Here is a 24,032-nt window from a genome sequence, read left to right as displayed (position 1 = left end):
GGCTCGGCACCGGCGCCCTGGGAGCTGGCGAGGGCGAGGGGACGGTCCCTGAGAAGGAGGTGCTGGAAGCAGAGGCGGCGGTCGCTTCTTCCCCTCCTCCTACTCCTTCTCCTCCTCCTGGCTCCACCACGCTGTGAGCTAGCACCTTGCCCTCGATCACCACAGAGGCGCGTGGGGCCAGCCCCTGCACCAAGTCCATGCTGGGCGGCAAGGAGGGGCACGGCGGGGCCGCACCCGCCAAGGCAGAGGCGCAGCAGCAGCAGGCTGGTGCCACAGCAACAGCAGCGGGGGGCCATGGCCGGCGGGCAATGGCAAGAGCAGCCCCGAGCTCTCTTAGCGCTGGTCCCCGCCAGCGTGCCCCTCAGCCTCGAGCTTCACCACCTTGGCCTTGCCAAGAGGGAGGGAGGGTGGCAGGGGGATGGTGCCTCTGCCGCCGCCGCCGCTGACTGAGGAGGGAGAAAGAGAAAGGCGGGAAAGCGCCTGAGGGGCGGGCAGGGGGGAAGCGGCCGCTGCTCTCTAAGCCCCACGCGCCTTGCCGCCGCCGCTGTGCGCAGGTGGCGACCATGACCGGGGAATACGCTGCTTGATATTGCCCAACTGTTAGCAGCAGTCCTCTCTAGCCTCTGCCGCCAGCAGCAGCTCCTGCAGTGGCTGAAGCTGACTGACGGAGGAGAGGCAGGGAGGCGACGGAGTTGCCACATAGCCGGGGGGGAGTTGGGGTGGTGAAAGAGTGGCCCTTTGGTGTGATGCCAGGCTCCCTAAAGGTCCAATCCCACGGCGCGATCCCATCGCCCTCGCCCGCCCCGCCACCCCTTCTCGCCTGCCCGACCCTCCCATCCTCTCCAGCCAAGCAGGGTAGCCGCTGACGCCGCCAGCCCCAGAAGCACAAGGTGGCCACTGCAGCTGCAGCTGCAGCCGCCGCGGTGTTGTCGGGCCCGCTGGCCCTGTAGCCCCGCCCACGTTCCCACTTCGTGGCCCCTCCCCTCCCGTGCCTTGGCCCCACCCCTGAACGACCATGGCTTGCCCCCCCCCCCCCAGATTTGATCCTGGGCACGCCCCTGCCAGCAACAATAGGTTATGCCATGTTCCTATAACAATTGCCTACACAGAGGTGTGAACTTGCTAAACAACATAGCAGTCTTTGATTCCTTGGCAGTTTGTCTTCTTGTTGCTATCTACTGCTACTGATAAAGGCCTACCTGAAAAGATACTAATGCAAATATTCACATAGTCATTTTCTTTTGCAATATCAGTTTCATTGTAGCATCTTTTTTTTTACCTAATGAAGAGTTTTGTGGAATTAAAAACCTTGCAAATTTTCCTACATAAGATTATCTTCAAAGGTACCATGCAATCTCTTATACAGTATGCCTGTCATTAAGGCTACACTCTAGTCCCTCCCTTTGCCAGTGTTCCTCAACTTTACAAAATCTTTGGGTTAGGTAAGAGGATTGGAAAGGCTCCTTGGAGTGGCTTTTTTGCCAGCTCTTCTTCCACCTGCTGTAAGATTTGACCTTGCTGTGTGACTGTGCCAACCATTTCATGAGTAGCAATGTCAACATCTCAAAGCAAAACAACAGTCATTTTGATTCATTTAGACTAGCTTATCACATTAATTTACTTGCACTAAAAACATTGCTGTGGACTGTTTTATCTCTAAGCCTCTTCTGTTTGTCAGAAGGTATTTTAAGCAGTGAATGTAAAATAATATTGTGAAGACAGAAGGTGTCCCACATCATTGTTCAAAGCTTTGTCACATTCTGCTGCCTTAATGCTTTGGAAGTGATTCAGATCTGTGCATACTTGCTCAGAAATAAATTCCACTGGTAAGTAGAACTTCCTTCCAAGTAAATATATTTAGGAATGAGGCATTTATAAAGGAGGGGACCCCATACTACAGAGAAATGGATGTGCACTGTATATCCATCAGCCCAGCCCCCAGCTTCTACAAAAGGACTCTTAAACCCAGAGCAGATTTTAGACAAGTTCCATGTACAGTCAAACATCGGTTTACGTCCACCTTCATGTGCGACTGCTTTGGTTTACGACCACCATGGACCCAGAAGTGTTTACATCCGGGTTCCGCGGCGCTCAGATGTGCAGAAGCGATCTGCGCAGCGTGCGCGTTCGCAGAAGCACTCTATTGGCGCTTTGTGCATGCGCAGAAGCGTGCATCGGGGAGCAACCAATTCGGGGAGCAACCGGCTCTGCAGAACGGATTGCGGTCGCAAACCGAGGTACCACTGTACGTCTGTATGCATGCATTGATTCGTTGGTTGCACTAATATACAAATTTTTACCAAATGGCCCCAGGGCAGGTTGCAAAAATATAGTGTACTCATACTATCCGTCAACTCCAAGTACATGCATGGATCTCTGATTAATTTTTTATTTCCCCTGCAGAAAAGTAATGGGAGATACTTGGGGTGGGGGTGGGGGCTTTATCTACTAGGGTCTGTCTGTCTGATGCCTGCATGAGCATATGACTGGCAACAGGGAGCTGGGAGGCCTCTGCAGCACAAGAATGGGAATAGGTCTCACAAAGTGGCTCGCTGATTGCTGCTAGTTATATGCTAGCTAACCTGATACTTTAGGCAAATGGGGACTGCATAAAGAAATCTCTGCACATGTCATAGCCAGGGGCAGAGGAGCCAGAGGCAGAGTCGTACCTTGGTTTTCAAACAGCTTAGTTCTTAAACGTTTTGGCTCCTGAATGTCGCAAACCCGGAAGTGACTGTTTCAGTTTGAGAACTATTTTTGGAAACATCTGATGGGACTTCCACAGCTTACGATTGGCCACAGGAGCTTCCTGCAGCTAATCAGAAGCCACACTTTGGTTTCTGAACATTTTGGAAGTTGAATAGTATTCTGGAACAGATTCAGTTTGACTTCCAAGGTACGACTGTGAATAAATAAAAAATCTTAACTAACTGACCCACCAACTGCATGCATCACAGATAGCTGGGTTCTGCCCCCATAACATAAATTCGGGGGGGGGGGGTATCCTGGCTGTGCCCATGTCTCTAACCCTTTTTGCTAATCCACAAAGGTCATTCATTTCTCTTTGAATTTGTCAAAATAGAGAGTGCATAGGTATTTACTATTGTATTAGCCATTGGCATTAGAGCTTTGCACCTGATGCAGGGCATTGCCAGGATTTTGGGGGAGGCAGGCGTTTTCTTAGTTGGGGGCAGAACCTCAGTTAACTATGTATTTTTTATTGTTTTTTTCTTGATGCCTCTCCTTGCCCCCCCCTTTGCTACGCCCATGACCTGATGTCATATATCAATAACTTGAAGAGTTCCTCCACCACAGCATGCCATAAAGAAATAATGAATGAACTCCCTGCATGTGGGTATTTGGCAAAATAAATGACTACTAAAATTTGATTCCAAATTTTCAAAATGGTGTATGCACACACACACAAATGCCTGCCATTGTTGAGGACTCAGTTTAACACCATATTTGCATTTCTTGAAGATGAAAGCCCTATGCAGACATTCTGGAACTCTAGAAATAAGACACTTGATGCCAGTTGCTGGGAGGAGGATGAATCGCCCTGAGCAATTGGGATGAAGGGTGGTATATAAATTTAATAAATAAATATGAGTGAGCTTCATCTTCTTCACCCCTGCCTGAAGAGGAGGACCTGCTTCCACTTAATTTTTCCAGTGTGGCCCCCATGAGCACAGGAGGCTTCCTGCTTCAGATAGTTGCCCTCCCAACTCCCATAAGGCACTGGAGACAGGAGCAGAGATAGCTTTTCCAAAACTCCTGTACAGCTTTCCCCCTTTGCAAAAAAGACGCACAACTCTGAGCTGCCCCCCCCCCAAGTGGGACTTTCCCATTTGGAAAAAAAGCTGCACAACTTTGAGCTGATCCTAAAAAAATGGAGCTTTCCCCCTTTGCAAAAGAAGCTTCCTCAAATATTTAATGTGGGGGCAAAGGCAGCTACTCTACAGTTTAACCCCTTCAGGCACAAATTAGATTCAAGCATCACATGCTAGGGATATATGAGCCTTGAGCTCCCTGCTTTGCTTTTCATGCACTTGATGTCATATAGTATCAGGTGGTGTAGCTTGCCCACTTTTGCCATACCCACCTCTGGCTTTATCAATGCCCACCTTTGGTTCCCTTCCTCTGCAATATGCACAGGTGTGTGTAGCCTTCCCACAGTGGCCCTTTTTTCATCAATAAATGCCATGTGAGGTGAAGATCCTAACAACTTTTATTCCCTTACCATGGAAAACTGAATCCCCACTGAAATGATTTCAGCTCAAGAACCTCTTGCACCCTGAACACATGAAGCTGCCTCAGACGGTTGGTCCACTTTGCCTGGTCATGTCTAATGTACAGTTAACTGCCAAAGGCCCACCTTGGACAGAGGGCCTTTCCTGCTGGAGAACCTGGTCCTTCTGTGTGCAAGGCATGCGCTCTGCCACTGATCTGTGGGCCCTTCCCATTCAAACAACACATTCCTCAAAACTAGAGGCAAATGTGTCTTGTCAGTCTGGTGACTGTGCCAGCCTTTGCCTGCCAGTTCACTGCCACTATGAATCTACGAGGATTCCCTCCCCCTCAGTTGAAATAACTTGTGCTTCATTTGTAATGCTCCTTTGCATGCAGCAGGAGCTCTGTACATGTTTCACAGCCTCTCAGGTCATGTACTGTGCAGTTACAGGGCATTTATTTACCCAGTAACAATGAGAAAGTACAGAGCTGCTCTGACTCCTTGATCAGACCCGTGGAGGGTCAGGGGACAGAGTCGCTTTGTGGCAGCGTTCTTGGTGTCATAAGTTTGGGCTAAAATTAACACATCCTGTAGGTAAGGAGCTTTGCCTTTCAGGATTGCCTTTGTTTGATCCTCCACCCCCAAATCAAAGATGAACATCTGTTTTGGCTACGTAAGTAGTCTACATAGCACTTTGGGGGGGGTCCATATATTGTTTTTGCTTCATCTTAATATGCAACAGCGTTTTTTGACATTTTCAGGCACAGCACGCCCTGCTGATATTATTTATTTCACAACATTTATATACTGCTTGATGGTAGTAAAATCTCAAAGCAGTTTACAAAAAAGAACCTTAAAAATTCACATTAAAGCAGGTAAAAACAGGTAAAAGATAACTAAAATCCACTGTAAGCAAAGAGATTCAAATGCATGTCAACATTCTGCATAGGCTTGTTTGTATTTTATATGGCTTTAAATTGTTTTTAATGTTGTAAGCCACCATTGGAAAATAATGTATTTTGAATGGCAGCTCATGATTTAAATAAAGAAATAAATAAAAGTTCCTGTTTTGTAGGTGTGCTAAAGTTTTGGTGACTTTTGGTGCCCTGGTAAACCAGCCAAGTGAAGAATCCCAAGAAACCCCTCTTCACATAGCAGCTAAGCATGGTCTTTCTGACCACACGCTCCTGTACCTGAGGTGTGGGGCTCTTGTGGACCAGAAGAACAGCCTGGAGGAGACAGCACTCAGTGTGGCTTGCAGAGAAGCAAAGAAAGCGGAGAGCCAGGAGAGCTACTTGCAATTATGTCAGCTGCTGCTGGAATATGGAGCAGAAGTAAACACTGTGGATGAGGAAGTAAAGACTCCGCTTCATAAAGCCTGCGGGAATGCGCATCACAGCTTGGTGGAGCTCCTGCTGCAGAGGAAAGCCGATGTCAATGCCATCGATTACAATGGGGCATATCCACTGTCCTGTGTCCTGCAAACTGCAGCTTTCAAGCAAGAGCAGAAGCCCCACCTCACAGTACAGACCCTGATAAACCATGGCTCTCAAAAACTGTGGCCGACAGCTTTCATCAGGGTAAGGAACTGTCTGCCTTTGTGCTTATTGGGGCCTTTACTTCAACTTTGAAATTCTGCATCTCCCCTTCAGGAAGCAGAGCTTGTAGAAGACCCATCTGCAGCCATTCCAGGATTGGATGGGTTGTTAACCCTTCGTTGGTCTGCTGACTAGATGCAGGCTCTTTTACACACACTCAGCAGCTGGGGAGTTATTCCCACAACATTGGAGAGGGAACATAAAAACTGCAGTCGAACCATCAGAGCCTTTTCCAGCCAAGAGGCAGCTTTCCTCTAAGCAGGATGCTGACTGGGAAAGACCTGTGCAACCAGACCCAGCTTTGCAAGAATTGCCAGGCATGGTCATTCAAAGGGAATTGGAGAAGTTTTTGATGCAGAACTGTTAGAATCATCAGTGTTTATAATCAAAAGTGCTTTCCTGGTTTCAAAAGTTATCACAGGAAGATTCCACCATTTTGAGTAGAATATCAGAGTTAGCTTGTTTTTCATATATTGGAAATGAAACTTGCTTATACCATAAAAACTAGGTGAAAGAAACCAAGTTGTTTTTGAAACCATTTCAAACAGGTTCCAAAAAGTAGTAGGTGTAAGCTACCAAACTTCCACTAATTGGCATCACATCAGTCTTGAGAGTTTGCATCCTAATGGGCACAGCATGCTCACATTCTCAATCCCTAACCTGTGTTTTTAAGTTAAAAATGAGTGAATTAACTCTTCAAGGTCATGACTCCAGCCCTTCAAGGGCTGTTATAATAACTGTTTTAATGATTTGGGAATCTCTGATCCAAAGGAGGTCAGCCCAGCTTGTTAAAGTCTATACAGGTAATGTAGGAACTGTGAAGCATCTAGATTTGCCCTGCTTTGTAAGAACTATTTAAATAGTTTAAACAACCCAATTTGATTGAAATATGTGCAGTTCACATCTTGAGCAAAATTAACAATTTCCTTATTTCTCTCCATAACTCAAATTTCAGGTTGAGAATAAGGAAGACATAAACTAGGTTTGTCAGTGGCTTGCAAAATAATCTAGTTTGACCATGGCAGCAGTTACTTCACATGAAGGACTGGCCACATACTGGGAGTCAATGTACAAATACCATTGACCTACAGCAGTCACAGTGCTTAACCCATACCTTTCACACACACACACACACACACACACACACACACACACACGTGCCCCTATTTTCCAGTTACAGCCCTGGAATTACAAAAGCCATCCTGGCTTCTTATTTGATCCCGGAATGTCCCTATTTCTCCTGCCAGTGGTGCCACTGCTGCTGATCTCAGGGAGAATGTCCTGAGCAGGGCCATCTCAAGCACGTCGGGTGCCCTAGCGCCATGGTGCGGAGATCGCTCCGGCGCCCCTGCCCCGCTCCGTTCCTTGTCGCGGCTGGTGGGCGGGTGCAGCGCGGTTTCCGCGCGACTCCGCCTAGTGGCGCCACCCAGACTACCCCTAGAGCCGGCCCTGGTCCTGAGACACAGTGGGGTTGAGGGTGGTGGCTGCGAGGGAGCACCCCACAGCCTCTCCCTGGCCACCAGTGCCCGCCTTTTCCCTTGGGCAGCTCATAGCATCTGCTGGAGAAAGGCCGAGGAGCGGGAGAGGCTGTGGCTGCCAAGACCCAGCCCCATGGGATGAGCCAGCTCTGAGGGGCAGGCAGAGGGAATGAAGAGAGGGGGAGCGGAGCGAAAGGAGTCGTGATTTTTAATATTTTTTAAACATGCTATGTGTGCATGTTTGCCCCTTTTAAAACTTATTTATTTGGCCATTTTTCTTTTTATACTGAATAATAAAATAAAATCAGGATTAAGAGGTTTTCTCTGGAGGGTAGAGGGCATGTGTGCTGTGCCCTGTTGGTGTCATGGTGGGGGCACTTGCCCTTCTTCTGATAGGAAATGCTCTGCAGGGCGGTGGAGTTGCAGAAGGATGAGAAATGTTCTTATTTTCATCTAATGAATGTTGGAGGGTATGAAACAAACACACATATGCATAGGGGCAGACTAACCCAGAAATTATGAAGCTCCCTCAAAGACTTGCTTGTCTTTTAGAATGTGATGTTTCTTTGTTTGTACGTACTTTCCTGCCCTTGACGTGAGACCCCAAGCTGGGTTACAACAACATAATCATACAATTATAAAAAACAAGTACAACTATTCCAAACGAAAGCAACACAACAAAGGTTAATCAAAGCAGGAGAGGGGCAACCCACCAAAATACTTGAACTGCCAATGGCGAATATGCATATGGCAGAATCTCTACAATGAAGGCTGTAGGGGCTGTGAGGGGAGGGGTTGCCACACATGGTATGTTGTGCAATTAAAAAAAACACTGAAAAACACTTTTCTTCTGGAAACAAGGGGGGATTCATCAATATAAGCATGATAACATCCTAACATGTCTATATATATTGCTTTGACACCCGCGGGGTGATTATCACTATTGCTAGAGAGAACATCAATATTTTCTAGTTTCAATGTTTTGTTCCTTTTTACAAGATTTAAAAAGCACCTTCCCATTACTCAGCAACCACATTTTTGTTTGTCTGTCTATTTGTTTGTTAGTTTGTTTGTTGCTGCTGCTGTTTATTAAATCTGTATCCATTGAATGTATTCATCCAAAGATGCCAGGGCGGTTCACAACATAAAAATACAAAATGAGAACACAAAATGCATAATAAAACAAAATCAGGCCCCTTTCCCACAAACACATTTAAAAGGCCATTGAATGTCCAATCAGCCAAAGGCCCGGTTAGAGAGAAACCTTTTTGCCTGGCACATAAAGATATGTAATGAAGGCGCCAGGTGAGCCTCCTTTAGACGCAGAAAGAAAATAATAAGCCAGAGTTCTGATGGAACTTTCCATTGTTCCTGCATTGCAGGGGGTTGGACTAAATGACCCTTGTGATCCCTTCCAACTCTACAATTCAATCATTTCCACCACTTCCACATCAGGGAAGGGCCATAGTTCAGTGTTAGAGCATCTGTTTTGCATACAAAATGTTCCAGTTTCTGGAATCTCTAGATGAGGCTGGGAAGGACTCTGGGCTGAAACCCTGATCTGGAGAGCTATCAGTAAATGTAGACAATGCAGAGACCAGTAGTATAAGAGACCACAGTATAAGGGAGCTTCCTGAAGCCCCTTTCTAAGGCCAGCTGTGGGCCAGAGTAGAAGGGCCCACATAACCTGGCATGGCATCTACATTCATCCTAATTTTTCCCTGGTGGTTTTTCCTCCACTAGGTGCTGAAATCTTGTGCTTCTGTGCCAGAGATTATTGAAATCCTTTACAATTCTTACCCTCATCTTCCCATCTCTGAAAAATGGCTGGAAGTCATCCCAAATGAAGAATTTCAGGTAACAGCTATACAAATTGTGTTGCTTATTTGTTTATCTAATCCGGGCTTGAATTTGCAACTTTACCAAATGGAGTACTGTAAAGCATAATCAGATTAACATGTGTCACCCTACAGCCATAAAACTTCTTTTTTAATAAAGTTTATTATTATTATTATTATTATTTCATTTTATAATATATATAAAACAGAGAGAACCAATTATAACAATAGACAAAAGTGAAAAGATGGGGGGACGCTAAAAAAAATAGGTACACAGAATGATTATAGGCTTATCAATATTATCAGATTATAAAGTATGGTTTCAGATTTTCCAGGCTTGTGATGAGCATTGCCTTGAACAGGCTTCCTCAACCTCGGCTCTCCAGATGTTTTGAGACTACAATTCCCATCATCCCTGACCACAGGTCCTGTTAGCTAGGGATCATGGGAGTTGTAGGCCAAAAACATCTGGAGGGCCAAGGTTGAGGAATGACGGTTCTGCTGCATATGTCATAAAAGAAACTTTCTATTTTGGAGATTCTATTTCTTGTCAAAATCTTAAATTAAGTGTAACTTTCTCCAGTATACTTATATTGCAGAGTGAGCAGTACTCTACCAAGCATCCAGTGTAAGATTCTGGGCTGTTTCCATTGAGTTGTGATAACTATTTGTGTTGCCAAAATAAGACCAATTCTTTTGTGCTGTTTTGTCTAGGATGTGTGCAATGTTGTTAATTCTTATTTATTCGTTTATTTATATGGTTTATGCACTGCCATTTAGCAGTGCTGCCAGGGCAATTTACAAAAACATGGCAAAATACACATGGAATACACATGGAAAATACACATGGAAAATAATAAATTACAACATATTGAAATAATAATACATTAAGAAGCCTGGGGGAAATGTAAAAATAAAAAGGCCTGGTGCCCCAGGTAACAGGATAGCTTCTCTATGGACAGAACTCCATACTGGTAACTGGAGACTCTTGTTTTGAACTCTATGGAAAGAACAAGCAAGCCAGATATCTTTTAAAAAGTGCAGTGCCAAGGGCTGTGCCCTTCCTGGAAGCCATAGTGCCAGCTGTCTAGTTCCATCCCAGTTCAAGTGGAGTCTCTCTCTTTCAAACAGGCCTGGCTTCTCCCAAAATGTTCCCCAGTACCTAACAAATCCAGATCCCTCTTCCCAATACCACCATGGACACATACCTGTGTGTACCTGTCTAGATGGCCCTACATGTGGAACAGGTAGCATTTGGACTGGCGAGAGCCAGTGTGGTGTAGTGGTTAGTGTGCTGGCCCCAGGAGATCAGGGTTCAAATCCCCACTCAGCCATGAAGCTGGATGACCACTGGGTGACCTTGCAGCCTTTCCTACTTTACAGGGTTGCTGTGAGGGTAAAACGAGAGCAGAGAACCATGCTTACCACCTTGAGCTCCCTGGAGGAAAATGTGGGATATAAATTGAAGAAATAAAGACAGTAAAGAAAATCTCAGAAAAAGCTGCTTTGTAGGGCCTGCCTTTCAGCATCTTACTAAGCAACCTAGAGTTCACTTCCAGGAACTCCCAGCTCCCTTTCCTGAAGCCACTGGTGCCAGCATGCACCCCTGACTCCTCCCCAGCACTATCTACTAGCCTATCTAAATGATGAGCAAGGGAAAGGATGAAGGGAAAGGACCCCTGGACAGTTAAGTCCACTCAAATTTGACTCATCTCTACTTTCAGGCCAAGGAAGCCAGCATTTGTCCACAGACAGCTTTTCCAGGTCATGTGTCCAGCAGGACTAAACCACTTCTGGAGCACAGAACACATAACAAGTGCCAGAGCACACTTTTGAACTGCTAGGTTGGCAGGGGCTGGGACAGAGCAACGGGAGCTCACCCCGTCACGCGGATTCGAACTACCAATCTTCCAATCAGCACACCAGGGAGGTTCAGCTGTTTAGACCACAGCACCACCCACATCCCTTATGATGAGCAACATCACCCTGCCCATCACACACCCAGCTCTCCTTGATCCTAATGATCAAATCACCCATTACTACGTAGGATCTTTCCTGCCTGAGGACTTAACCATCCAGGGGTCCTTTACCTTTACCTTTTACCTGTATGGAAGAAGAGAAAGTTGCTGGTCTCCTCTTGGCTCCTCTCACTCACATTTTTAATCTGCTTATGGAGCTGTCTGGTTTTCTGAAACATTCCACTCTTGTGTTCAAAGGCTGTAATCCTAAATACACTTATCACAGGGGCTTCCATCCAATCGGAATAAGCATGCATTGCCCCCAGCATTTTACCTTGTGGTACCTAGATTTTCTTTTCACTCTACAATCCCATCTGAGAATGCTTTCCCACCACCCCACCCTGACCCAATTTCCTCCCAAATTTTCCTTTTAGGTGCTCTAATCTCATCCAAGGCCAAGAGAATTTCCTCTAAACTGAACATTGATTGGGAGTTTGGGGGTAAATTTCATAATCCACTGTGTCAGAGTAGTACTTTGTAAAAAGCACCTGAACATTTAATTATCTAATTATTTTGGGATGGCCTCCTCCAGGGCATTACAAGGAAAGCTTTCGTGAGCTGTCAGTGTTTTAGCAAGTGAGTGGGGAGTAAAACAAGGTATTGTTTCACTCTCTTCAAAATACAGAGTAACAGGATGACTCAGGCCAGCTTTGGCAGCATCAGATTTCTTTAGAGGACCGTGTGCTGAAGATTTATAGGCTGTGTGTGTGTGTGTGTGTGTGTGTGTGTGTGTGTGTGTCAACCATCTATTTATTTATTTATTTATTTATTCAATCAATCAATCAATCAGTCAGTCAATCAATCAAATACTTTTATTGGCATCACAGTGTAAAACATTTCAAGTTACTGGAATAATTAAAAAGACAAGGGTGATGCTCTCAAGGGTTGTAAGGTCCCACTATGGTCACGTGCATTTGGATATTCTGCTACGCCCTGTCTATTTCCCGAAAGGATAGTTTATTGGGAACCCTCTTGGGTAAAATTGTGGCTAAAAAGGAAGCTACTAAAGCAGTAATATCTCTGTCCCGATCTGCCAGGAGAAACCTTATTTGGCTTCTTCTTGGAGTTGTGGGCTGGAGGTCCAACATTTTGCTCAGCATCAGTTGGTGAGGTCTGGTGTGTAAAGGGCAATCTAAGAGAAGATGGTCCATTGAATCAGGTACTTTGTGACTGCAGACACACAAATGGACTTGAAATGGAATGTTTGCGAATCTGCCTTCGGTCACTGCAGAGGGGAAAGCATTTAGTCTTGCAAGCATAAAGGCTCTTCGGTGCATAGCTGCCAAGTCTCCCGCTGAAAAATGCGGGATCAGCAGCGGCGCAGCACCGGAAGTCACTTCTACGCATGTCCGGACATGTGTAGAAGCGACTTCTGGTGCCGCACTACCCATGTCTGGGTACCGGAAATCGGGCGGCGCTAGGACCCAAAATGGAGCCTCCCTGGCAGGTAGGAAATCTGGGGGATTTACGGGATTTTCCCCAATCCGGGTTGACAGCGGGAAAACGGTTTAAAATACGGGGGTTTCCCTGTGAAAAACGGGAGACTTGGCAGCTATGCTTCGATGGGAAGGGAGTACCGGTAGTAGATCCTTTAGATATTTGGCACAGGTTCCATAGGATGTTGTGGACTTGAAATAAAGGCTCACAGAGGTTTTAAAAATCATATAATTACAAAATAATTGTTTAATGTATGTGTGAGGGACAAGGGATACAGGGAAGTCCCTCCCATCTTAAGTTCCAGCCCATCACCAAGCGCTGGAGAGAGTAAGGAGAGCTCTGCCTCCAGCGGAGAGTCAGGAAGTGGTGTCCGAGGCTCAGGCAGGGTTGTGGAGCCCATGCCTCAGGTGGGACAGGAAGTTGGACGCACGGGGGGGAGGCCAATCCCCCCAACTCCCGAATTGCGACGCAAACGTAGGGGGAAGAGGTTGGGTCTGCCAAAGTTGTGGTGCTGGAAGAAAACGCGCCAATCGCCATTCGGGAGTTCTGACACCTCACCTTAAGGATGCATTTTTACTGCTCTGAACACTGTAAATAGTCAGCACTTAATAAAAGCCTTAAAAGACCATGCTGGAGTCGTTACTCTAGAGTAGCCATACCAGGCCCTCTGACAGCAACTCCCGAATCTTTTTTGGCTACTTTGGAGTGCAGCGATGAGCGCTCAAGAGGCTGAGCATTGGAGGCTGGAGGCTGAAGCAGCGAAGCAGGAGCTACAGACCCTCACAGCGCACGCACAGCAGCAATTGCATGCCGCTCAGGAGGAAGCGCGAGGGGCGCAGGAGGAGCTGAACAAGCTGGTGGACCAGGTGAGGACAAAAGAGGAGACTGAGAAACAGCTAAGGGTGATGGTATTAGACCTGCAGAAAAAGTTGGAAGAGGAGAAAGCCGCTAGAGGTGGGGGGGCACCCCAGCCGCAGCTAGTCCAAGTGAGAAGGGGACAGAGCCTAGTCACCAAGTTCAGCGGAGACCCGAGGGAGTACCTCGGATTCGAGACTGAGATAAATTATGCGCTGGAATTGCATGCAGCAGAATTCCCAGATGACGCGCACAGAGTCTACTTTATCATAGAGCATTTGACGGGGGCCGCCCGGGAATGGGTAAGACCGCTCATCGCGCAAAAAAATCCTTGCATGAAGAACGCAACTTTATTTCTAGAAGCTTTAAAATTAATGTACGCTAGCGACAGTGAAATGGAGGCCACTAAACAGGAGCTTCATGACCTAACACAAGGAAAATCGACAGTTAGAGACTACTGGGCGAAATTCACCATGCTGGTGCACAAACTGGGGTGGGATCTGAACAGTGAGCCAGTGAAATCAGCCTTCTACCTAGGTTTGCATGCAGACGTTAAGGATGAGCTGGCAAGAGGTCCTAGACCGCAGACTATGGATCAGCTCAGCAAAGCGGCGCTAGCGGTGGGGGTGAGGCAGGAATCCAGATGGTATGACAAACAAGCGACGCGCGCAGCAAAACCTTGGTTCCCACGCTCTCAGGACAGACCACATCACCAAAACCCACCCCAGGGACCGCCCCCAGACCCGCCCAGACCAAGCCCAGAGCCGGAACCGATGGAGATCGGGGGAGCGCGCGCGCGGGCTTTTCAAACCCCGGCGGCGCCAAAACGCAAGGAGGGAAGAGGAGGGAATTGCTTTCTCTGCAACTCCCCCCGGCATCGCGTCAGAGACTGCCCTCATCGCAGGGAGTGGCAAGGAAAGGCGGGAACGGTTGTACCTTCCCCCACTGACGTAGCACCACAGCAGGGAAACGAGACAGCCTGGCTGCAGGAGACAAGGGGCAGCAGCCAGGCACAGTCAGCAGTGAACAGCCCCAGCCCGCCCACCCGCACAGAGAGGAGCAGAGCCAGCCCACCCCTCCCAGAGCAGGAGTGGTTCTAGAAGTCACGCTGACGCTCCCAAATGGCTACCCCCTGTCAGTCCTCGCCTTAATTGACAGTGGGGCATCTGCCAACTTCTTCTCGAGAAACTTTGCAGAAGAGCACCAAATCCAACTTCTGCAGCTGGATTTTCCCCTGCATGTGGCCACCATTGATGGCAGAGAGTTGCTGGGAGGGGCCATCACTCATCAAACCCCCCCCATGAGAATGACGGTGGGAAGGCACTCAGAGACACTGGCTTTCAACGTCACGACCATCTCAGACCCCCCCATCGTTTTGGGAATGAGCTGGCTGGCGCGCCACGACCCTTCCATAAGTTGGCACCAGAGATGCATCACGTTTGGGTCGGACTTTTGTCTGGAACATTGCATGCAGCACCAACCAGGGGAGGGGCCTCCGATAGCCACGGTGGCCACCATGCACGTCAAAGGGGGTGAGGCGATACCCAAGCCGTACTGGGACCTGCAGGAGGTCTTCAGCGAAGCGGAGTCCGACCACCTACCCCCACACAGGCCTTTTGACTGCCAGATCAACCTGGTGCCGGGGGCAACTATACCCCCAGCCAAGCTGTACGCCATGTCAGACCAGGAACTGGAGGATCTGCGCGCTTTCATCGACAAGAACCTCAAGCGGGGGTTCATCAGAGAAAGCAAGGCAGCAGGGGGCAGCCCGGTCTTCTGGGTGGACAAGAAAGACACGCAACAGCGCCGCCTGGTGGTGGATTTTAGACGGCTGAATTCGGTGACAGAGCCAGTGGCTTTCCCCATGCCCAGAGTGGATGATCTCCTGACAGCGGCACGCAGGGGCAAGATTTTCACCAAGCTAGACCTGAGGGGGGCGTACAACTTGATCAGGATCCGGGAAGGCGATGAATGGAAGACCACGATGTTCACGCCTCTGGGCTCTTTTGAATATCTGGTGATGCCCTTCGGGTTGCAAGGGGGCTCAGCCTGCTTCCAGGCCTTCATGCACCACGTCCTGGGGTCCCTCCTCTTCAAGAACTGCCTGGTCTTTCTGGATGACATCCTTATCTATTCCAATGACCCAGTGCAGCATGTGAAGGATGTCAGGGAGGTGTTGCAGCGCCTGAAGGACAACCACCTGTATGTGAAGCTGGAGAAGTGCAAGTTTCACACCAAGGAGGTGGACTTCTTGGGCTACAAGCTGTCAGACAAGGGACTGGCAATGGACAAGGACAAGGTGCAGACCATCCTGGACTGGCACAGCCCCAGGACGCGCAAAGATGCCCAACGACTACTAGGCTTCGCTAACTTCTACAGGAAGTTCATCCAGAACTTCTCTCGGGTCACGGCTCCCATCACCGACTGCCTGAGAGGCAAGCAGAAGTTCAGGTGGACACCAGAGGCACAAGCAGCGTTCGAAAGCCTCAAGAGGGTGTTCGCGTCAGACCAGCACCTGTTCCACGTGGTGCAGGATGCGCCCCTACGCCTGGAGACAGATGCTTCTGATAAAGCTGTGGGAGCGATTCTGTTGCAACTGGACGCCAACAGAGAGTGGAGACCCTGTGCCTTCTTCTCCAGGAAGCTGACCCAGCCTGAACGCAACTACACAGTGTTTGATAGGGAACTTCTCGCGATCCACGCGGCGTTCCAGCACTGGCGACACTTCCTGGTGGGCGCCAAGCACCCCATCCAGGTGTGCACAGACCACAAGAACCTGGAGTTCTGGAGAACGGCCAGGGTGCTCAACCAGCGGCAGATACGGTGGGCAGAGTTCTTCTCGAACTTCAACTTCTCCATCCACTACATCCCGGGGGAGCAGAACGTCAGGGCGGATGCCCTCTCCCGCAAGCCAGAGTACATGGAGGAGGAGTTGCCACCAGCACCCAGGCACGTTTTCCCCCCATCTGCATGGTCATGCGGTGCAGCAGTGGTGAGCGAGGCAGAACTCACAGCACTGACGGCAGCGGATGAATTTGCCACCCGCATCTTCAGAGACCTGAGAGGGGGGAGGGAGCAGGCCAAAGACTTTGAGGAGAAGAGGGGTTTGCTTTTTTACAGGGGAGCCCTGTACCTCCCGACCAAACAGCTGAGAGGTAAGGTTCTCAAGCAGATGCACGACAACCCAACGGCGGGTCATTTCGGAAGGGACAAAACCACTCACCTAGTCATGAGACACTTCTGGTGGCCAGGGGTGCGGGAGGATGTTCGGGATTATGTCAGGGGATGTGACACCTGCCAGCGAGCAAAGGTGGTCAGAGCGCCACCAGCAGGTTTGCTGGAGCCATTAGCCACACCGCACAGGCCGTGGGAAGTAGTGTCCATGGACTTCATCACAGACCTGCCGTCGTCCAGGGGCAAGACCGCAGTGTTGGTGGTGGTGGACCTCATGTCCAAAATGTGCCACTTTATACCGTGTGCCAAGGCGGTCTCGGCAGAAGAGACGGCCAAACTGTTTGTGGACCACGTATTCCGACTGCATGGATTGCCTTTAAGAGTTATTTCGGATCGTGGCCGCCAATTTGTTTCCAGGTTCTGGCGACGGCTCATGAACCTCCTGCAGGTGGAGGTCAGCTTGTCGACGGCTCGGCACCCGCAGACCAATGGACAGGCGGAGCGGGTCAACGCCATTCTGCAGCAGTACCTGAGATGTTACGTCAGCCAGAGGCAAACGGACTGGGTGGATCGCCTGCCACTGGCAGAATTTGCCTACAACAATGCGGTGCACGTCTCCACAGGGGTGTCGCCCTTTAAGGCCAACTATGGGCGCGACCTCAGATCTTTCCCGGAGAGGGAGGGGGAGGAGGAGGAAGAGGGCCCACAGGCCGAGGAGTGGGCAGAGGACCTGGAGACGGTGCACCAACAGCTCAGAGAACACTTGGAGAGGGCCAAGGAAGCGTATAAGAAGGGGGCAGATCGCCACAGGCGGCCGGGAGAGGTCATAAGGGTGGGGGACAAGGTTTGGTTATCCTCGGAAGGTCTTCCCACCAGGGGGCGATGCAGAAAGTTAGCACACAGGAGGCTGGGCCCCTTCACGGTCACGCAACAGGTCAACCCGGTAGCCTTCAGGCTAGCACTGCCGGAGGACATGAGAGTGCACCCAGTGTTTCATAGATCACTGCTGTCGCCGTACAGGGAAAGTACCAGGTTCAGGGACAGCGATCAGCCTCCAGAGGGAGGGGGGGAGACGGGAAACGCCCGACAGCTCAATGAGGCAACTGAGATTTTAGACTCAAGGAGAGGGGTGAGAGGACTGGAGTACCTGATAGCATGGGAGGACACTCCGCCATCCCACAATGAGTGGATACCGGCCACGGAAGTACCTGAGGAATTTTTAGTGGAAGAATTCCACGCCCTGTTCCCCCACAGGCCCAAGCCCTGGCACATGGAAAGGGAGGGAGAGGGGGAGGAGCAGGAGGAAGGGATAGCAGGCAGCAGCTCCCCATGGAGATGGGAAGCGGAATTTGAGGACACGGAAGAAGAGGTGTGGGTTTCACCGAGGTCAACGACGTCAGAGGCAGGAGAGGACTGGCAGAACATTTTTACTCCCACCAGCTCTGATGCCACTGACTTCTTGGGATTTCCGTCTTCTCAGGGGGAAGGAGAGAGATCGCAGGATTGGGGGAAAATTTTCACACCCACAGGCTCGGATGCCACAGACTTCTTGGGATTTCACTCGTCCCCAGCAAGCAGAGAGCCACTGGGGAGGAGGAGAGAGGAGCCTGGGAGGGGGGTGGATGTGAGGGACAAGGGATACAGGGAAGTCCCTCCCATCTTAAGTTCCAGCCCATCACCAAGCGCTGGAGAGAGTAAGGAGAGCTCTGCCTCCAGCGGAGAGTCAGGAAGTGGTGTCCGAGGCTCAGGCAGGGTTGTGGAGCCCATGCCTCAGGTGGGACAGGAAGTTGGACGCACGGGGGGGAGGCCAATCCCCCCAACTCCCGAATTGCGACGCAAACGTAGGGGGAAGAGGTTGGGTCTGCCAAAGTTGTGGTGCTGGAAGAAAACGCGCCAATCGCCATTCGGGAGTTCTGACACCTCACCTTAAGGATGCATTTTTACTGCTCTGAACACTGTAAATAGTCAGCACTTAATAAAAGCCTTAAAAGACCATGCTGGAGTCGTTACTCTAGAGTAGCCATACCAGGCCCTCTGACAGTATGGATCAGGTATAAAGATTTGCTGGAAAGGAAAACACCCTGGTGGATCTCACCGTTGGAAGCGAAGGCTCATAAGAAGTTAAATATGGAAGTTAAGTGGCCAAAATATAGAGATTTGTTGATAGAAGTAGAAGACCAATATAAATTAAAGTCATATGAACAGCTTAAAGATAAGTTAAATGATTCATTACAATATCATCAGATAAACGAAATGTTTAAAATGGATATGAAAAAAATTGGTTTCTCATCTGAAAAGTCATGTTTGGAAACAGAATTACTAGATACAAAGTCAAAAAACTTTTCTAAGATGTATTATTTGCTGTTGGAATGGCATACAAAAGATGAACAAGTTACATCAGTGATGATTGAATGGGCTAAAGATGTGGGGCATAATATTATGTCAAATGATTGGGAGAGATTGTGGGGAAAAGGTATGAAGTTCACTGCATGCAATGATGTATAGATGCAAAATGATGTATAGGTGGTATCTGACACCTGTGAAATTAGCAAAAATGCATCATGCATCTGATAAGTGTTGGAAATGTAAAGAGAAAGAGAGAACATTTTACCACATGTGGTGGACCTGCCCCAAGATAAAAGACTTCTGTGAAAAAATTTATAATGAATGGACAAAGGTGTTTAGGAATACCTTTATTTAAAAAAACCAGAAGCCTTTTTGCTTGGAATTGTTGGAGATGAGATCCGAAAGAAAGACTGTACATTCTTTTTGTACCCTACAACAGCAGCTAGACTATTAATAGCCGAATTTTGGAAATCGCGAGAGATGTCTACAATAAATGATTGGCACATAAAGGTGATGGACTATATGGAATGACTGGAAGGATCCGCAACCAGAAGGAGGAGAAGGTGGAAGAAGATTGGAAGAAATTTAGAGACTATTTGAAGAAATATTGTAATATTTAATTAACTTTAAGGAAGCAGAATTGTGTTTCTGGCAGTGTATTAGATGTAAGATAGAAAATAAGATAGAATGGTTTATTAAGAATGTATTTTAATAATGTGCAAGATTTTGGATGAGGAACCTGCTAAAAGCAAAAATGGACAATGTAGTTCAGAAGGGGGACTGAGGGAAGTCCCCACATTATGAAAATGATAATGTGATGAATTGTGGGAATATTTTGTGTTATTTGTGTGTATGTCTTGTTTCTTGTTAGTGTATAAAATAATAAAAAATATTATTTAAAAAAAGGGATGAAATACGAGGTGAAACTTCACCTCTTTAAGGAAATTCAGGATCAAAGATTAATTATTGACAGGAAAATAGGTATTGCAAAGGAAACATTGAAATCTGAAAAAGATCTAATACAAAGTAAAGGAAAATATATCTCACGAGTCTATGACCTATTATTAGAATGAGAATTAAAGGAAGAACAGGTAAAGACTGTGATGGTAAAATGGGCGCAAGACCTAGGTTACAACATTCTTATGGAACAGTGGGAAAAACTATGGCAAGAAGACATTAAGTTTACGGCCTGTTATAATCTTAGGGAAAATACTATGAAGATGATGTCAGGTGGCATCAAACACCAGTACAACTTGTCAAAAAGTATAAAAACAGATCACCCATATGTTGGAGATGCAATAAGGAAAATGGGACTTATTTACACATGTGGTGGAACTGTGTGGAAATTCGAGAATTTTGGAATAAAGTATATGAAGAATTAAAAAAAATATTTAAAATAACATTTAAAAAAAAGACCAGAAATATTTCTTTTAAGTATATTGCCAGCTGAAATAGGAAAATCAAAAAGACCATTGTACATGTATCTTCTTCTTCTTTGGCGATCACTCATATCTGAGTAAGGTTGTCTTCCATAAACATAGTTTTAACAATGGGTCCGTAAGTGACTGTGGAGGCCAATTCTGTATCCACACGTACTTCCACAGTGGGGACATTGGTTTCCAGGCAGGAGTTAATCACGGTGTGGATTTACCAAGCAGGCCTTCCTCTTAGCACATTTCTCACTTGCGTCCTGAGATCGAGCGTCTTCAAAGCCCATGACACCTTTGATAAAGGCTGTTCTCCAACTGGAGTGCTCGCAGGCCAGTGTTTCCCAGTTGTCAGTGTTTATACTACATTTTTTAAGATTTGCCTTGAGACAGTCTTTAAACCTCTTTTGTTGACCACCAGCATTACACTTTCCATTTTTAAGTTCGGAATAAAGTAGTTGCTTTGGAAGACGATCATCAGGCATCAACATGACCAGTCCAACAAAGTTGATGTTGAAGAATCATTGCTTCAAATGTTCTTTCTCAAGATAATTATGCTGCTGGTCCTAATCATCCGTTGAGAAATACCTCATATTACTACTACTAACTCTGGTTAAATCATCTTTTTTTTTCCATGCCTCAGTAATGGACTGGATGAGAGCCAACAAACTGACACTCAATCCAGATAAGACGGAGGCCCTGTTAGCAGATGGCTGGGAGATGGCCTGCTCCTGATGGGCAGCACTCCCTCTGAAGGGGCAGGTACATAGCACGGGGGTCCTCCTGGATCCTTTGCTGTCACTTGAGGCTCAGGTGGCCTCGGTGGCACGGAGTGCCTTCCGTCAGCTTGGGCTGTGCCCCCATCTGGACAGGGACAGCCTGACTTCTGTCCTCTATGCTCTGGTAACCTCTTGGTCAGATTACTGCAATGCAGTATATGTGGGGCTGCCTCCGAAGATGGTTCAGAAACTTCAGCTGGGGCGGAATTTGATGGCCAGGTTGCTCACAGAAGCAAGGCGGTTAGCACATATTACACCGATCCTGGCCCAACTGCACTGGCTGCCAATTATTTTCCAGGGCCAATTCAAAGTGCTGGTTTTGACCTACAAAGCCTTAAATGGCTCAGGACCACAATACCCCAAGAACTGCCTCTCCCCATATAATCTGTTCCGGACTCTGCATTCATCTTCTGAGGCCCTTCTTTGTGTGCCTGCTCCTCGAGAGATCCGGAGGGTGGCAACACAAGAATGGGCCTTCTCTGCAGTGGCTCCCCATTTGTGGAATGCTCTCCCCAGGGAAGTTTGCCTGGTGCCTTCATTATATACTTTTAGACCAGGGGGAAATGTTTATCTTCAACCAAGCCTTTGGCCGATTGATATTTTATGGGCTTTTAAATGTTTGTGGGAGGGGGCTTACTGGTTTCTTTTTGTTTTATTATGAATTTTGCCTTCTCCTTTTGAATTTTTATGCTGTGAACTGCCCTGTGATCTTTGGATGCAAAGCTGTAGAGCAATCTAATTAAGAAATAAATAAATTCCAGGTGGTCACACCCTGCAAACTGCTCTTTCTCTTTCAGAGGCACCTGTCTTTCTATGAGTCCTTCCAGAATCAGATGTACAAGGTCCGGTGTCTGCAACATTTGTGCCGCTGTGCCATCAGGAGGAAATTTGGCAGTAGGTGCCATTTTCTCATCCCCTTACTGCCTGTTCCCAAACCAGTCCAAAATTATCTGTTGTTAGAACCCGAGGGATTCTTGCTTTGAATATCTTGTACCAAGCCACCAAATCTCACCATTATATCTTCGTCCTCATTGGTGTATGATAAATGAATTGCTTATGAATACAGTAAAGGTTTTTCCGGTTTTCTAACAAATAAGTGCTTTCAGGGGTTTACATAAATATAACCATGGATTATTACAATGACTTGAAGCTTTTAATGTATACCATTTCTGTAAAATGCACTTTGGAAATCTTTTGATGCAGTTTTGTTTGTGGCCTCACAGATTTTAGTGATCTGTTAATAAAATATAAATAGCACAAATAGTAACAAGAATAGAGGCTTTGGAACATTTAGGTAAATAAAATTTCATACTTAAGTGCTGAACTCTAGTAAAATGTCTTTTTTCAATAATGTTTCATTTTCCAAAATAATAGTAATTGATGACTGAATTCTGAATTAAGAAACTATTGATAAAGAGCTAATAAAATGTGAAGGAACAGCCTGTAATGGTAATGTTGTCATAATCTTTAATTTAAATTAGAAATAAGCATCTCTATTTATTACTGTGGTGTTTTATTTACCAAAGAAGTGCAGATGGAATCCTGGTTCACTACATAACTTTTTAAATTCCAAAGCAGCCTCCTGACTCCCCAAACGCTGAAAGCAGCATCTAGGAGATTCCCAAAGCATTGCCTCTCCAGGGACCTCTGTTATTTTTCCATCTCTCTGTCTCTACTTCCCAAATAATTCTGCATTATGCAGCACCTGTGTCTTCCATACAGAGTGCAGGCCATGTGAACTAAGTACTACTTGGAGCTGAACGATTGAAATGAATGAACATGGCTAAATTAGGTCCGTTAATTTCAATAGGCCTACTCTGAGTAAAACTTAGCTGATGGAATCCTGTGCAAAATGTACATGAAACCTAAGCAGGCAGCATATTGGGCTGAAAGCTCCAGCAGCAAGCCAGGGAGGGAGGAGAGTCAGGCTGGGGATGGGGGACTGTGCTGTTGAGATGCAAAAAAAGACAGAGAATAAATGAAGAACTAAATGGCAAGTGCTTATATTATTCTAGGAGAGGACACCAGATTCCAAGATCCCATCACCGCCACCAATGCTAGCATGACATCTCAGGAGTCTTAGCAAGAAAAGTCCCCATTAGCACTGGTTGCCAATTTGCTTCCTTTTTTATATTTATTTATTTAGCGGTATATACATGTTTATTCAAAAATTACAATGTAGCTGTGTCCACTGCCATATCACAGAATCATCTCTCCAATCCTCAATTTCATATCACTGTCATTTTGGCTCGCGGCCAAATATCTTAAAAAGGCCAAATAGCCAATTTGCTTTCAGAACTAATTCAGAGTATTGGTCTTTCAAAAAGGCTGCAAACATTCTTTGTCTCCAGGGTGTCTTAATAACTGCCTTTTTCTATGAGAACTGCTCAGGAGTTTCGTTCAACATCAGAGGCCCTGTTGATTGTTCCTAAGAGACTACAATATGGAAACACTGAAATACAATACTCCAGGTAAAGGTAAAGGTAAAGGGACCCCTGACCATTAGGTCCAGTCGTGACCGACTCTGGGGTTGCGCGCTCATCTCGCATTATTGGCCAAGGGAGCCGGCGTATAGCTTCCAGGTCATGTGGCCAGCATGACAAAGCCGCTTCTGGCAAACCAGAGCAGCACATGGAAACGCCGTTTACCTTCCCGCTATAGCGGTTCCTATTTATCTACTTGCATTTTGACGTGCTTTCGAACTGCTAGGTTGGCAGGAGCTGGGACCAAGCAACGGGAGCTCACCCCGTCACAGGGATTCGAACCGCCGACCTTCTGATCAGCAAGCCCTAGGCTCAGTGATTTAACCACAGCGCCACCTGGGTCCAGGTAGTTCAATGCTATCACTTGT

General features: G+C 47.2%; 1 protein-coding gene across 1 annotated transcript in view; it reads left to right on the top strand.

The window, feature by feature from the left end:
* ASB18 (ankyrin repeat and SOCS box containing 18) overlaps nt 1–22,585 on the top strand; it is a 40,981-nt gene extending 18,396 nt beyond the window's left edge. Inside the window, exons 3-5 of the mRNA XM_035139182.2 lie at nt 5,307–5,811; nt 9,051–9,164; nt 21,979–22,585. Of these exons, the coding sequence (XP_034995073.2) occupies nt 5,307–5,811; nt 9,051–9,164; nt 21,979–22,164 (805 nt within the window). The 3' untranslated portion in view covers nt 22,165–22,585. The remainder of the gene's footprint in view (nt 1–5,306; nt 5,812–9,050; nt 9,165–21,978) is intronic.
* The last annotated feature ends 1,447 nt before the right edge of the window (nt 22,586–24,032 follow it).

The sequence above is a fragment of the Zootoca vivipara genome, chromosome 1, assembly GCF_963506605.1.
Source record: "Zootoca vivipara chromosome 1, rZooViv1.1, whole genome shotgun sequence".
Lineage (NCBI taxonomy): Eukaryota > Metazoa > Chordata > Lepidosauria > Squamata > Lacertidae > Zootoca > Zootoca vivipara.
Note: the sequence above shows the minus strand (reverse complement) of the source record. Positions and strands in the feature narration are given on the sequence as shown.